The 17,065-nt window shown below is 45.9% G+C and overlaps 1 protein-coding gene and 2 non-coding genes across 4 annotated transcripts in view; 2 read left to right on the forward strand and 1 right to left on the reverse strand.

The window, feature by feature from the left end:
- LOC135921873 (uncharacterized) overlaps positions 1-17,065 on the reverse strand; it is a 221,653-nt gene that overhangs the window by 9,812 nt on the left and 194,776 nt on the right. Inside the window, exons 1-2 of one of the 2 annotated variants that reach the window (XM_065456271.2) lie at positions 14,372-14,529; positions 926-1,154 (exon numbers count right to left, since the gene is read on the reverse strand). In XM_065456271.2, coding sequence (XP_065312343.2) covers positions 926-1,114 — 189 coding nt within the window. In that variant the 5' untranslated portion in view covers positions 1,115-1,154; positions 14,372-14,529. Of the gene's footprint in view, positions 1-925; positions 1,155-14,371; positions 14,530-17,065 lie in introns of those variants that run through there. The other variant, XM_070524420.1, reaches the window with a different exon arrangement.
- On the forward strand, positions 16,625-16,696 carry TRNAE-UUC (transfer RNA glutamic acid (anticodon UUC)). The gene has a single exon. It is a non-coding gene; the product is annotated as a tRNA-Glu (tRNA).
- Positions 16,703-16,774, forward strand: TRNAQ-UUG (transfer RNA glutamine (anticodon UUG)). Its single transcript has one exon. It is a non-coding gene; the product is annotated as a tRNA-Gln (tRNA).

Below are 17,065 nucleotides of genomic sequence, written 5' to 3' on the forward strand. Positions count from 1 at the left end.
CTTAGCAGCCGGCATTCAGAACTCGGGAAGGACCACGCCGCATAGAGTTCAGTAGAATAAATCTATGAAGTCACTACGCGCTCCGCGGTGGCTCAGCGTATTCCGTGTGAGTGGTTCGACTCTCGCATTCGGCCACATTGCGAAAGAAGAAAGTGCAAGAACACTCGTTAAACGTGCTTTGTGTGCACGTTCAAGAACCCCAGGTTCCTTGCAGCTGCAGATTGCTTGCAGATTGCAGGTTGTCCAAATTATTCCGGAACTCTTCACTACACTACGGATATTATTTTACTTAGTCGCCATGTTCTACATATGTGAATAGCTCGTCTTTACTTTATCCCTTTTCCTGTTCTGATACCCTCTCCCTCCTCCACTGCTAACCGCGGCTCAGGTGTCTGCAGACCGCACTGGACAGTTACTATCAGCTGACTGCCATGAGCTGTCCAGCCCTTTGTGCCTTTATCGTGTTTCTGCGCTCTCTGACACATACTTCCCTACTTTTATTTTTATATTTCTACTCCCCCTCCCCCATCCCCCAGTGTAGGGTAGCAAACTGCATTTTCCGCCCTCATTACCCTCTTGTCTTTTTCCTTTCCCTTCTCCCTTCTCTGAAGCCAGTCAGTTCGCAAAATCGTATCCATTTATGGCGTATTCGACTGGTCGTTTGTCAGCGGTCCCGAAGTACTCCAGATGTAGTGTAAGACAGTAGCTAAGCCTTATTGGGATCATAAGGAGGTTCCACTCGCTATCATGAAGCCTGATTGTATAGTATAAGTTGTCTATAAGCTTTATATAGGCTGCCCCATAAGCCTTGTCATGGCACCTCAGCAGCACTGCCAGAGCCCCGTGAAGCCGAAAAGTGGAACATATATGCCATTAGAAAGAACTCCGAGGCTGGTACAACTCCCGAAGCACACCGATGCCTTACCAGCTCCCAGTGGTCGCTGAGGAACGCTAGCAGCAGGCAAAGCGCTGATCCAAGGCTGAGGAACAGGGTGGCGCCTAAGTAGAAAGAAGTGGCATCGCAGCAACCGCCTTGGTGTTGGTGGTGCGTAGTAGTGGTGCCTGCCATTTGGTGGCCACCATTCGGCGCCGATATGCTGCCACGAGGCTCCATAGCTGCTGCCCCGATGGCACCGCCCCGCTGACGTCACCTCCTGTGCGAAACAAAGCCAGTGCGTTAACAACAACAACAAAAAAGCTTCGCAAATGTATGCCAATAGGATCTACTGATACATGAAAGACAGCGAAGCTGAATAAGCGAGCTCTCAGAGTCTTCGTTGAAAGTACTATACGGGGCCGCTTTGCTGGATTCGGGAGTTTCACGTGGGCTCCGTTGCTGGATCAAGCAGTCAGCTTTCATCACCGCAGCTGTACAAGCTTCTAGCTGACCTCCAACGTGGAACCGGTGAAACGTGGAACCGGTGAAACGCGATGGGAAAGGCGAAACATTACGGCTTACTGGCGAAAGAAAGAAAGAAAGAAAGAAAGAAAGAAAGAAAGAAAGAAAGAAAGAAAGAAAGAAAGAAAGAAAGAAAGAAAGAGAAAAAGAAAGAAAGAAAGAAAGAAAGAAAGTGATGAAAAAAAAAACAGTGATGCTTATTTAAGCAAGGACAAAGGAACGTGCAGTACAGTTCACTTTTAAGCCGTGAAATTTCCACTCAAGAATATGGTTGACCTTGTTTTCCTCAATTCAACCTTTTTCTTTAGCCAGCCGCAAACACCAATTTAATATTCGATACTAGATAACTTCAAAAATCCACACATTTTATGAAAATCGATGAATATACGATGCATTTGGTGTACATCGATTGATAAACGATCACTGTGGACGCCTTCGTATCTATCTGTGTAGTAATTCATTCTGGTATTGTAATTATTGTTGTATGTATTATTAATTCTAGTCATCATGCACAGGAGGTCCCATTTCAGTTTCTAACTACGGGACCTCCTTCTGTATATACATATGTTGTAATTATCATCATTTTGTCATGAATAAAAACTGATTCTGAATTAGATGTTCCTTTTAAATGTGGACCATACTGAACCTGGTGCGACGTAGCGCCGTGTGTTGTCGCCACTTTCACTCTGTGAAGAACACCTCACCTCTAGGTTTTTTGCTCACAAGTAAAAAAAGGCACAAGTCCTGCCGACGTCCCTATACTGCTTGTCAGCAGGTGATCACGTGGGTTCACATAATTCTAAAGGGAATTATGGCGACGCCCAGGAAGCTATGCTTAGAGAGGTCTGCATGCCTGACTTAATTTATCTCTAGTATCGCAGACCGATTAGCCCGAAAAACTCATTCGGCTATTTGCAAGCAATGTTCCACGTCCTGTGCTGCTTTTTATGCCGGGGCTAGAGGCGGCCCACATTCCTTCATGTGGGTCGAAGGCGTCTGCTGGTGAAATGAGGTGCTTGAGGTTGCCGCAGCAAATTGCACAGTTTGCAAGTGATTGCACCGTATTTGATTCCGTCTTCCAGAGTTATCGTACAGAGTACGTTCCCTCTTGCGGTGAAGTGCGTTCATTCACGAGAACGCACTACATCGCGTTCAACAACAATTTCATTTTGTCGAGAAGCAGCACTAAACATGCGGCAAAAAGACTATGGAGTTTTTTTTTATTTATTTTTTTTAATTTTTTATTTCATCATTCATCATTAGTACAGAAGGAGGTCCCGGAGTTACAAGAACTGTCAGGGGGACCTCCTATTAGTAATTTAACATTGCATGAATTAATACATTTTGGCAACATAGCAACGGCAGACATCAGAAAACACGAAGTTAATGAAAAAAATAAACAAATACAAAAAGTTGCTTATAATAATTGAAGTTCAAAATACAGCAAATAAAACAGATACAGCGTATGCATAAATAAATATGTGGTAATTGACACGTTAATGAAACACAGGAAATGACACATGTCAAAGAACACGGGGTTATTGCAACAGATAATTAAAAATAAATATATGCTTACAATACGCAAAGTACAAATGTTATATAGGCTATGCGACAAAAAATTTGAAATGTCTAAGAAAGGATTAAAAAAGAAGACAAAGGAAGATATAGAATAACGAATAAATAAAGGCTGTCGATACAGTTCACTCTAATAAGGACAAAAATATTTCTGCCGATTTAAAGGGGAACTAAAAGCGCACTTATTACGGACAGACTAACTAGAAGGTTTGTTGTATCAGTTTGTAATTTTCGGTGAGTGCTCTTGGAACGATGCTGAAAGTATTGTCATCTTTCCATACAACCATGTTGACTTCTTTTTCTTATGCTTTGATATAATATCTTGTTACCGGGACATATGTGCTAAACCCTTGTTATTATTTGTAATTCATTCTGTACGTATTTAGCTTTATTAGCTTTCTTTTCGTTTTTATATACAACATGATTGCTCTTCGACTGCGCCTTCGACTTGTTAACTAGAAGGTTCCGATACAGCCTTTGACTATGGGACCTCCTTCTGTATACGAAATTTTCGCAACTTTACTTAAATGCCTAATAACAAATTTGAATTCTAAAATAGTGGTCCTGATAACCTAAAATAGAGTTGAATGTACCCTAAATACCAACTACATACATAAGAACTGACTGATAAAGCATTCTTTCAAAACATTGTTTTCGCTGATTTCAGGGAAACACGTTGATTGATAAAAGATAAAGTGACGGCGAAACTTTCGTGCTTTCAATTAAAAAATATTAAATTATGGGGTTTTACGTGCCAAAACCACTTTCTGATTATGAGGCACGCCGTAGTGGAGGACTCCGGAAATTTTGACTACCTGGGGTTCTTTAACGTGCACCTAAATCTAAGTACACGGGTGTTTTCGCACTTCGCCCCCATCGAAATGCGGCCGCCGTGGCCGGGATTCGATCCCGCGACCTCGTGCTCAGCAGCCCAACACCATAGCCACTGAGCAACCACGGCGGGTTGCTTTCAATTTCGGCAACAGGTCAGCGCGACCGCATTCACACGCGTTTCAAATCACCCTTTCGCATTGGGGCCGTTGCGGCGCAGAATATATATGCTCTCCAAAGTTACCAAGTTCAGTTACTGGCTCGTGCAGTCAATCGTTATCGATCACTAATTAACTAGTCCCGTGCAGGCGTAGTCAAAATAGATGACGTCACGGCGAGAAGGTACGGGAAATTGAAGGCGGCGTCGCCACCGGTCTTCGATCTTGCGGCTCTTATCAAGCCTCGTATTTAGAGCAGCGTTTTTCTTTGTTTTTTTTTATTGTTTGAGCGCAATTTAGAAATACAGTACAGCCTATTTTTTTTTTTTTAGCGTCCCTTTGAACATAGAACAAGCGGTCGCTTCATAAAACGGTCGTCAGCACTCTTCTGTTCCTAGAGTATATGAATGACTCGGACAATTCTTCCTTTCTTTGTTCTTTACATTATGTACTGTTTCTTTCTTCTTGAGGGCAAGGGGTGTGCGAAGGGGTAGTAGCGTGAGAAGAAGCGAACGAGCGGTTGATCACACCGTCTCTCCCTCGCTGCCCGGAATGGTGGTTGTGACAACGGTACCCCCGGGAGGAGGAAGAGGAGGAGGAGGAGGAGGAGGAGGAGGAGGAGGAGTGCGGCGGGCGCACTGTACTCTCTGCAATCACGCTGCGCACGTACTACTCACTACACACACGGACCGCGCGTCGCTTCCACACAGCCGTCGCGCCGCAAGGACCCCGAGGCGAGCGCGTGGCGTATCGATTTGGAAGCCGAGGGTGCCACCACGCGTTCTGGCCCTTCACCACTCGCCTGTACCTACGCTATCTCTCTCTCTCTCGCCCACTCTTCTGGCACAGCGCCCTCGACACCCTCGGCTTGGCCGCGACCTTCGGTGCAAACGGCCATCACGCACAGCCGACCCGGCTGGCCGTCACCCAGTCAGGGGGTGCAGACCGCGGCCCAGTTTGCACGCCGGTCGGCCTGGACACGCTCTCTATACAGGTGGAAACACGCAACCGGGCAAAATTGTTTTATCGCTTACTTTCGTTTCCATTTGTCCCATCGTGTCTGCGTTTCAAGCAGTGCGACAACAAGTAGTGCAACAAGAAACGTCGGCAAAAACCAACTCAGGATGACTGTCGGCAATAATGCGATTGTGCAGTGTAGTGACACGCCGCCGCTGAAACGCGTCATGTACACACATACTCGTAACCGAGGTATCAACGAATTGTCACTTTATATACATGATGCTGAATACATGCAAGTACATGAAGGTTATGTACAAGTGATGACGTGGCAAACGCCATTTACATAACTAAGTAGTGATCGCATGAAATGATGAGCAGTAAATGTCAAGCTAACGTTATCTAATGTTTTACTAGGTGCTAACTAACACCGATGTTTTCCCACGGCTCTCGTCTCGTATCGAGGATGGATTGATGGATGGATGGATGATACGATCTACCCCTTTGAAATGGGGCGGTGGTATGATCTTTTTCCTGATTTTGATAATGTATTACCCATCCTTTTTGTTTTTTACGAACACAATAATATCCGGCATCAAACTTTCTGAACCGTTACGGCGCGCCTCCGTTGTTTCTCGTCTACCTACTCTGTGGTCTCCCTACGATATAAAACCGACATATATGCGATGCAAAATGTTTAAGTACACGTGACATATAAGCACGGCTACTTAGACAAACAGAGAACACTGTGAAACCTGACCGAACTTTAGCGCGTGCATGATGGTGAATTCGTATATAAGCACATAAAAGTTACGTAACATTCATGATCTACAAGAGGTAATTTACTTATAACGCAGTGATAGGGATAGGTGGTAGGGGTTGAAGATGGCGTATCTACAGAAAAACATAATAACATGCACACTAGAGCAGGCACACACGGAGCTCACGAGTGCGTATAAATTGTAAATGCGTTCAACAAGCATATTTGATGGCCTGACTACGAGAACCAGGCTGGTCGAAAAATAAGCCACACGTTTCTGTCAGCTATATAGTCAATAAGCTGTATATACCGCTGTATATATCATTGTATATATCGTAATCACGACCCAGAGCCTGGAGTATCACGTCAGGCGAGCAGCCAGGCTAGCATCTCCAGCATATCACTAAAGCTTGTCTCTCTCTCCCTCTCTTTCCTTCTCTCTCTCTCTTTCTCTTTCTCTAGCCCTATAACGGTACCTTCGACGGAAACGACAGCAGTTCCGATTAAACCCGAAACAGCGCGGCAGCAGTGCCCTTAAAGGCCAACTGCCGCACAGGCACCGCTTGCGCCACACATAGCCCCCCGCCGCAATAATATTCATGCGAAGCGAGCACGCGAGCAACTGACCAGACGTACTATAAGTTCACGGATGTCATAAATAAAGGAAGGGCTTGAATTTCGTGTACGTGGAGGCATGAGATACCCATGTGTGAGCCGACATCATATTCGCATTGTTTTAAGTTGTGACTTATGTTGCACTCAAGCTCGTGATTCGTGATTCCAGTGCACTGTGAAACCACAGTGCACTGGACCCGCATCTTTCAGGCGGGTCGTGTACTAAGTATAGAGAGCATCGAAATGTTACCTAATCTCAATCGTCTGTTAGAAAAGAATGCTTTTCCAAACGCATAAAGTTAAGATTGTTGGTTTGAGGTTGTGGTGTAAAGCATACAAATCGCTACTAAGTTGTCGATGCAGCGTAGTTTTCGTATATTGCTACCTATTTGCGAGCTTCTTTCAGGCTTGGAGAAAAAAATGTGTAGCACGTAAAGACCGTTTTATCGGCGAGGAGGAACGTAGCCTCGAACCAGCACGCCACTCTCCTCCTCGCACCGGTATATGTGCGGGTAGCCGATTCTTTCAGCCGCAGCATGGAACGGCCGGTAGCGGTGTCATTGCGAATTAGTGCGATTCTAACGTGTTTCGTATGTGATTACTGCGGTGTCAGATGAGTCAAGGTCAACGTGCTACCACTGTGCTCTATTCGGCTGCAGAAAAAAATGCCGCAGTGTCGCCCGAAAGGCGAAGCATCGATTGCGATAGCGAATTATTAGACAGCTATACCAAGTAAGGCGAGTAGTTTCATCGTCCATATAAACTTGCAAACATGAGTTTACTAACTAAAATAACAATCATGGCGTCAAACGCGCAGGGGCAGTATCAACGCATCTCTCTCGATGACCGCGGACACTCGCTGTCAAAACGCTGGCTTGAGGAAGAACAGCCGCAGCACCGAGAGAATTTCCCTTCGTGCTCGCTTCAACGCGAACTAAGCAGCGAGAACACAGCGCGCACGAAGCCACCAGCTGTCGGTGCACACAGACTTTGTACCTACCGCAGAATGCTTTCAAGGGAGGGCCGTGCTGAGCGGCGCCATACGCAGCAGACGCCAGAGTAGTACGACACATGCACCTTCTGGGAAACGAAACCGAAATGGGCTCTAGGAAAAACCATTACAGTAAAGTATTTAGGTCGCTCTGGGGCTTGCCACTAAGTTTTGGGTGGTTTACAGTTCGAGGACTTTAATTTAAGGTACAGAAATAATAAACGTCGGTAAGGCTCTGCCAGGGCTCCTTTACTGCGACGTCGCCTACCCTGCGAACTTGTAACGTGTAGATGGTACGTGATACCAACTAAAATAAGACAGCAAGTCTGAGGTGTGCTGCCAGGAGTTAGGGAGCCGAGGAAGGAGTGGGGACAATAGGGGCAGGTGCTTCCACAGGTTCCGTTGCAAGGACGAATTGCCCCCCCCCCTCCCCCCGTCGCAACTGTGAGGCCCGATTTCACCTTAGGTAGGCCTGGATATCGCAGTGAAACAAAAGTTTGTGCATAGGCGAAATGAGCCCCGGATTCTGCACCCCCCCCCCCCCTTTAAAATACACTTTCGAAATCCCTGGTCTTGACCTGTTCACATTGTCCTAATTGTGTTACTAGAAGCAAAATGGTCTCCTGTGCGTAGACGTGTAGCTGCACGTACACTTTGAACGCTTACCTGACGCATGTGTTTAGTGTGCGCGTTGATGGCGCAGTGAAGGGTAAAGTCATGGAGGAAGGAAAGAAACTGAGGAGAGGCCTTACCCTTTCCGCGTGCTAGGAAAAACGTGTGGAGTAGTAAGTCATGTGGTATTTTTCCGTTGTAGCGGTCATGTCGTCGGGGCACGATGGCTGTTTTGTTATGCTGGTGTGTGCTCAAGCGTGTGCTGCCCCGTAGGTCTCGTACAGTGGCGAAGGCCCCGTGTGTACAGGATTGCGTTATAGTCTTCATGTTTTCTTCCGCTGTGTTATCTAGACCGTATACTCTCCCGGTTGTTGTTGTGGCTGCAGGTAGGACTGGAAAAAGTAAAAAGCGGGAATCGAGCGTGCATGCAACGCCGTATGCCACGTACCACGTCACGGACGAAGAACGATGTGGGAATATACTTCCCGTGTTCGGTTGATTCATGCTAACACGTCATCACAGAGTCAAACCACTGTGCTTCATAATACGTACGAGGGCGAACCAGAAAGTTTTTGCCCCTAAATTTTATTGGCCAAAGTAAGGCTCACATAGTTAATTACAAATGCACGTACGTACATTACACTATTTTTTCATATAACTCCCCACCGGTTCTGACATTTCTCCCGTCGCAGCGCTAAATTTGAGATGCCCCTGTCGTCAGTCAGAGACCCACGTGGCCTCCCCGAGCGTTCATTGTCATGCAAGTCTTCACCGCCCTTTTGTGAACTCAGAACACCACCACCTCACACTTCTCAAAGCGAGACACCTCTCCCCATATACGTGAGCTTTCGACAGGCGTTCGTCCCAATTGCTGCATTGAAAACTAATCACAATTCGTTGCTCGTATGTCATGGACGTGTGTAGCACAACCGCCATCTTCACCAACTGACAGCAGCGCCGTACCATGGAGCTACCGGCAGATAAGGGCCGGGCCGGTCCAAGAAAGGTCCACCGCTGGGAACAGACATGTTCACTTCGCATTTAAAGCCGTAATTTGGCAAAAAAATGGGGGCAAATACTTTCTGATTCACCCTATAGTACGTTAAACGCATTGCACGTCGGTAATAGCTGTGCAGTGTTCCTGCTTTTGACAACGGACGATGCATTTACGGCACGTATAACAGCCGCGTGGAAGGACGGGAAAGAAGCAGCTGCTGCGAGTAATTAAGGGACGAACCCTCCTTGTTTCGTTGGCGGATGCGGTGCAAGCGCGAACAAGACTCTACAGAAGAACGCACGCCCGCGCGCGCATTAAACGGCCGATGGTCGCAGTTGACCGGGCAGCAGCCCGGTCAACGCGCTAGCCGCACGCACACGCGCTTACGGTTCGGCATCGCGCAACTTTGTTTCCGAGCATCTTCACTTACCGTGAGAACAACGTATGCCTCAGGCCGCAGTCAGTGTATTTAAACGCGTAAGGACGTTTTCCTCTGCAGGCCTCTTCGTCGGCCACGCTGTGGCTCGATCGTCACACCTCGGCGGTCCACGGCCGACCAATACTTCCCTACTGAAAAAATCTAGATACCCCATAACTCCTATATCCAATAATCCTATATGAAACATGTAGGATCCCATACAAAAGTTGTTTTTTATTCATGAAGTGCCTGCTGGGATTTATCGCTCACGGCCAACGCCGCCGACACCGGCTTTTCTGCAACACGAGCTCCTTAACGCTGTCGCGTTAAAAACCAGTTTTTCCTGCATGTCATATTGCCGCGACAACTTGGTCACATTCAAGTTGCGCGCCTTTCGTATCGGGCACTGTGCACGCCGTGCCGTGGTGTTGTTCGGCAACAACAGGCAGCGATCTTAGCGGCACGGGTAGCCGGTTGGACCTGGCTCGCATGCGCCACGCGCACGGGGTATCACGCGGGAAGAAAGAAGACGACGGTTCGAGGCCTGTTTTAGAGCGCGACTGCCGCGGATTTCTTCACGACCCCAGTGACTTCTGGTTGCGGGCACAGGTTCGCCCTTATTGAATATCGTTGTTTTGTTAACCGTGGTCCTCAACATCGTTACAATATGATGTTATTATTGGATATAGGAGTTATGGGGAATACGAGGTTTCTTCAGTAGGGTTGTTCAATAAAGCAAAACGGATTCCTATAAAGCCGCGACCTGCATGTACGCATTTCTTCGCATAAACTGCAGATGGGCTAGCGTAGTGCGCGTAAAGTATGCTGCTGGTCATCGCCTGTGCATTCTTGCAGTGCAGTGTGAATGCACAGGTTCATTTTCAGAAAAGCTGACAAAAGTACAGCGGGTGAACCTAACGTTAGGTGGACCGGCCACACAGCCTAACTTGCGGAGTTCATTACGAACTCCTTGCAACGCACAATTCTCGGGCGACATAGACTTGGGCAGTGTCATCGCGATGTTGTACACCGCGATATTGGATCCGTCGGTCGCATCAGCCCAGTGTGGTTGCACCGTTGCGAGCCGAAGGCGAGGAGAAGAGAAGGTATACCACGGCAAGATGGCGGAGTAACGAGAACTTCCGGCGTCACTGAGCTTCGCAAAGAGTGCGGGCCTCTCCTTAGTTTTTCCTTCATCCACGGGTGAAGCACTCGTTATTGAAAAGGTCGGTACTCGTGGCCGCCGTGTATGATATTAGTTGCGGCGCGGGCACTTCGCCCCAATGAGCGGTGAGGCATAATGAGCAATGTATCCGATCTTCAATGCACAATTAAAGCCTCGAGGCACCTGAGCTGCTGACGGTGAAGAACGTTTCCTACGCCGCTGTTCAACGCAATTCTTGACTGTGTCGGACAAAGAGGTGCGCTTTCAACCCCTTCTGTACTTAATGCACCGTTAATTAGTTGTCTCTCATTTAATTACTGTGAGCCAGTGACATATTTTTGTCAATTTTGTCTTTATTGTTGTCGGCAGTACACAGAGTGTTTCAGTGAGCACGTTCAAACATTTTTAGAACTTGTCTGTAGCAGATAGCACAAATTTAGTCCATGAGCTGGTCTACTCGAAGATGCGGACATTACTTGCACAAAAAAAAAAACTGAAATGCCTAATCAAGTAAATAACCTTTTGTCTAATGAAATTTTAACTGATTACCTTACAGCACATATTGCAATATACAAATTCTAGCAGGTGAGATTGCAAGGCATATCCACATGAAAATAATTGTGTGGATTACACCATTTACGAGATATGAGCCGTCAAATTTGCGGTAAAAATGCACTGCCGTTCCGCTTACTTCCTTAACAAGACGTCGTTTTACGCATTGAAGCACATAAATAACTGGAACGCCAATGCATTTCTCCGCAAAGTTCGGGAATGAATACCTCGAAACTTGTGTCATCCTGATAATTCGTTCCTAGTGGATCCTCCTTGCGAACTCCCCTGTTAGAACGTGTAAACTGCCATATGGGCCATAAAGTAATTAGATATATACTTAATTACTGAATTTTTATTAATTCATCGATTGTGCATTTCAATTTTTTGTGCAAGTAATGTCCGCCTCTTCGAGTATAACAGCTCATGGACTAGAATTGTGCTATCTGCGACCGGTAATTCCGAAGTATTTTTTTAAAGTGTTCGCTGAAACACCCGGTATGTGCTTGTGCTTTACTACACTGTCTTGGTACCTTACATTATCAAACGTACTTTATCATTCATAATCTCGACGCGTACGTTCCTGCCATTCCATTTTTTGTTGTTGTTTTTTGTACTGTTCCTTGCTGCAACCTCTCTTTTGTACACCATAATCTTTATGTCGTAATAAACTATATTACAGTGCCTGGCAAAACGAAGACGCATTCACTGAGTCCAGCATTACATGTGAGACGTGGCCATGTGAAATTCTTGCATGCACGAGCTAAGAATGAGGGCATGGTGGTGTGCATTTTCCTGAAGTACCAGCAAATAACGCGGAAGCCTAACAAAAAGCCCGTTCTTTTGAATTTCAGACGAGCCGTAAGACAGATCAGAGCCATCTAAAAAATGTTGTCGACTAATGCAAGACGCAATACTCGTTCGTCACGCTGGCGACAGTATATAAAGGTTGTCCCAACTGACTTTAGCCAGTTTAAAAATATGCAAATGCCAACTAGCTGGACAAAACCAAGGTAATGTTGTTTGCCGTCGCTCGGAGACACTCAAACTAATTTTTCGTCCCTCATAATTAGTTAATCAGCCCTAATTGATTAATCAACTTCGCAAACATTAGAATTAGATGAAATGTGTCAATGAGAAAATTGTGGAGCAACATGAAAAACTCCCCGATACGGCTTTCTGTTCCTCAATACGTGCTACATAAAAGTGTTTTTTTCTGAGCGTGAAAGAAGCCCGCGAACACGCAATATTGCCGTGTGAAGTGATTTTTAAAGAGAAATGGAAGAGATAAGTGCAGTGCCGTAACTGTCTCTCACAGGAGGACACCTCAACAGCACTGCACGGGGAAAGGGGTGTGGGGAGAAAAAGATGGAGATGGAGTAAAAAGGAGAGACAGAGCGGAATAGCAAAAAAGAAAAGACGGCAATGTAGCTAAGCGTTTGCGGGGCCTACAGCCGCGCTCTGAGGTGCGTTGCTTCGCAGAATTCGATCAATGCCGAAAATGCACGCTTAGTAATGGAACTGTGAGCATTGGGGAAGAGTAGGCTCTGCAGGGTGGTGGATGGCAAGCCACATCGGCGGTAGGAGGCGTACAGAGCCTCTCTCTCGGTCCCGAAGGCCGGGCAGTGAAGCAGAAGGTGTTCCAGTGTCTCCACGTCATCGCAGTTACCACACACGGGGCTGCCGGTTCCCGTGAGCCTGTGTGTGCGCGCCGCTGTACTGGCTGCTGCAGGCACTTTGCGTGTATTCGCGGGCGTCTTTCGCGCTCGGAAAAAAAAACACTTTTATGTAGCGCGTACCGAGAAACAGAAAACTGTGTCGGGAGTTTCTCATGTTGCTCTACGATTCTCTCACTGATACTTTTCGTCTAATTATAATAATTGAGAAGTTGATTGATTAATGAAGACTAGTTATCCAATTAGGTGGAATGAAAGAATAGTTTGAATGTATTCAAGTGACGGCAAACAACGTTACCTTTGTTCTGTCCAGCTACGTGGCATTTGCGTATTTTTAAATTCTGGCTAAAGTTAGCTGGCACGCCCTGTATATATATATATATATATATATATATATATATATATATATATATATATATATATATATATATATATATATATATATATGTAGTTGGCCCAACGTCGGCGCCCTAGTAGACAGCGGATATCAAAAGCCAAGCTACATTGCCACAATATATTTGGCTAAAGTTCAGTCAGAGAAGCGTTTCCTATCGTGTTTTCTTATTGTAAAGCAGGATTTCCAACGAGTTTCGCGGTAAGAAACTGCACGGTCTGTCCAATTTCGTGATGTCAAGTGCCTTGAACTCGTGATTCCAGGATAAGTAGATGTTTAGTCTTGGCTATAAAATCTTCGAAATATATTTCGCTACTATTTTATCCGTGGGAGCAGGAACTGTGATGTGCCACATATCATTCTTGGCTTTGATGGGAGCCGAGTAGACCTCGGCTATAGGTTTGCAGCTTAAACTGCAAGTCATTCTAATATCCGCATACAACCCGATGCATGCGTGTAAGCACAGCTGTATTTTTTAAGTATTATTAATCGGCTCATATATACGGCACAGCGACTACGCACATCTCATGATGTCTTAATTTTATGCTAGAATCTCTTCCTAAATCGCCGATTAAGCACCAACGTTTTCTACAACCTTTAGTGATTCATAGAATCAGTGCTGCAAGATCCACGATGGAAGCCGGTGAATTGCGTTGTATACGCGAGACGATGACACTGCATATGCCTAGCGCGAACCGTAGGTTGGCCTAGATAGTGGTTTTCAATGTCTGTGCACATCAGTCATCCGTTTCGAGCTCCTTGTTTCCCGTACTTCCAGGATGAATAGAGAACGTTCTCGTCCAGGAGCTTTCTGTACACTGCCTTATATTCCAGTCTGAAGTTAAGAAACTCAGAAACCTTAAGCAGAAGCTTCAAGCGCCGCGAATTGAGCTTCCGTGTTCCTAGCAGCACGACCTATATTGAGAAAGAAAGTTTGGCAATTTAATAGCGAGAGGAAAAACTGCGAAATACGTACCAGCAAACTGAAAGGGTCGAGTCGACCATGAGCACTTTCGCTTCTCTTGTCCGAAGCCAACTAACGAGTCGGGAACGCTTAATGAGCCTTAGGCTTATTCTCGATTCGATTCGCGGACTGCCGGTAAACATGTCTGTCCCGAAGAAGACATGGACGCGTTGCGCAAGAAAGTCAGAACGTCCCGTATCGGGAAAAGCGGGATGCGCGCGCGCGCGTCGTAAGCGCGGTGGCCGAAAGCAGCACAGCGCGGCGGAAACGTGGACAGAAAGGCAAGCGAATCGAACTGGGGCCAACTTACCTCATGGCGCAAATGAGGACCGCTTTGTGCAGGGAAACGATCTTTCCGAGCCGCATTTGGCGCAGAGACGCGAGCGAGCAACTTCTCGTCCAAGCAAACAAGAAGCGAAAGCTGCGCCGGACGAGACACGCAGCGTCTGTCACGCTCCTAGCGGAGAGCTCGCGAACCGCTACGCCGCACTTGCTCCAGCCTCCGAGACAATCAAACTTTGGCGGACATCTCGGAGCTCGCTGAGCCCATTGACCGCTGCGTTAGAATAAATTGCACCACTACACTTTCAGGTATCTGAAGCTACGTCGCAGACTTTCATAGAACGATGTATGGAACCATACGTGAAATACACTGCTCTTTCGAGACAAATTTTTAAAATGCCTTCCTTTTATCTGACCACATGATGCGATAATATTTTAGAGCATCCAGATGCTCGAGTCCTCTATAAACGTAATAAAATTACATTCTTTCCGTATATGCGTAAATAAAACAATTAAAAAATACTTTCTTTCCCACATAGATAGCGCGACAATCTGTTGTTTAATAATATTGGGTCATTCATGTTGCAGTTTTTGAAACAGGACATGTGGAGTGGTTTGCACACGGCATGTTTAACGACCACTGAATGAAAGCAAATCCAAGGGCGTGTTGGTGGAATCGCGCTCGTTGTGCCCTTCGGTTATTTCCCCAGGAATCGTTAGTTTCTGCCTGCGACTTGCCTTTCTCAATCGCTTCGCTTCCGGGGCATTTCCAGGAGCAATATTGCTTTGCACGCGAACAAACCGGCAGCTGACGAACATGTGACCGGCACTCGTGTACAAAAATACGTATTCCAAAGATGTACATGTACACATTCGATCGAGCGGGATCCCGCCGCCGCCCGCACTCGTTTCCGGCGTCTACTAAATTATGCACCATGTACAAAAACTTTGATACGACAAAGAGATTGAGCAAAAGAGGCCTTCGATTAACCGAGCAGAAAAAAAAAAAACAAATTTCAAATCAGCATAGGCGACACCTTCGTAATATGGGTACGCGACGTTGCATGGAGTTTTTATTCCAGAAACTTATTTGTGACTATATGAGTACACGTGTCGATCTACGAAACAAATTTTAAGCGAGAAGCCAGACAATGCTGACCCGAAAAATTGTTCACGGCAAATGACGGAAGTGAAACGATATGTCCGCGGAACGGTGGTTTATTGGCGCATATTAAACCTCCATTCATGTCGTCTCACTGTCGGCATATACCTGGTGCAACTTTTCAATTCAAGATACCGTTTTATACAAATACATTTGCCCCATATGTCGTAGCAAACACCATTGGTCCCTCTCACAGTTTGATAAACGCTCTTTCGAATCCAGTCAACAGGAAGGAGAGTAAAGATGTTAGCTCTAGCTATGTCTGTGCGCTGTGCACGTGACTCATGTTTATTTGCACTTGTAAAATAATAATTTTTGTTATATCAAAAACAACTCCATCACAAATTATCTTGCTCTGCAAACGTCGTCTGCTACCAAAAAAAAAAAATTGCAGGATCATAGCTAGGGTAGAACCCGATACATGAGCCAAGTGAAACACAATAGCTCAATGAAACCCCAAAACACACAGGCTAGATTATATAAAAAGAAACACCTGAAGTATTTTCCACAAGCAAATTCAAATAAGCATTGCCTAAAAAATGGCCTTCGAGATTCAGCACGTTGGTAATCTCAGAGGCCATAAATTAAGCAACACGTACTATTTTGCTCTTTACTTAAACGTTGAATTACGTGTCAAGTAAGGTAAATACAAGCACTCATTATTATTGCTTTTCGTTTTCTTTTCGTCACTAATATATCTACAATTCATATTAACAAGGGTTTGCTTGATTACCTTTGCATTCGTTTAAACTGGAGCGCGAGCAAAGACGACGAAAAATGGAACACACACGGCACCGCGCCGGTGCTTATTTTCAAGGACCGTGCAACGTCCGCTACAATAACTTCTACGACGCGCTTCAATCGTCCACCGCAGCTTCTACGGTACAGTTAGTTGCCTTTGGCCTGGCCGTTGCTTTTTCGTACGTACGTACGTGCGGCGTCAAATCCAACACTCTGATGGCGGACACCTGTAAGTTGTTTGCTGCATTATCGCTTTCTGCAAATGTTACCGATTCACGTGGCGACTTGTTGTCAAATTGACAAAGCGTTCGAAAGTACAGCGACAGTACGTCAGTGCTGATATGTTTATATAACCACAATTAGACATTAGCGGACATCTCCGGCGTGGTCTAGTGGCTAGGATATCTGGCTTTCACCCAGAAGGCCCGGGTTCGATTCCCGGCGTCGGAATGATTTGGTCTCATGGTGTAATGGTTAGCACTCTGGACTTTGAATCCAGCGATCCGAGTTCAAATCTCGGTGAGACCTCTTTTTGGATTTTTGCTTCATTCAGTTCGTATGCATTTCTCATCGTGCGCATCAGTGCACACCTTCCGCGCTTACTTTTACGGTTCGGCAGAGACCATACAAATGATGATGCCACGCAACAAATCGCACGTTTGTCGGCTTTTTTTTTTTTTTCTTCATATTACTTGTGTTTCAAGAGGATTGGCCTTCCCAGTGAATTGCCGTACGACTGACGATTCCGAAGCACAATTGCTTGCCAATAACTAGGATGCAGTGCCTTGTGGTTTTCTGCGTGTGTACCAAAAATGGTAC

Source organism: Dermacentor albipictus, chromosome 8 (genome assembly GCF_038994185.2).
Source record: "Dermacentor albipictus isolate Rhodes 1998 colony chromosome 8, USDA_Dalb.pri_finalv2, whole genome shotgun sequence".
In the NCBI taxonomy this organism is placed as follows: domain Eukaryota; kingdom Metazoa; phylum Arthropoda; class Arachnida; order Ixodida; family Ixodidae; genus Dermacentor; species Dermacentor albipictus.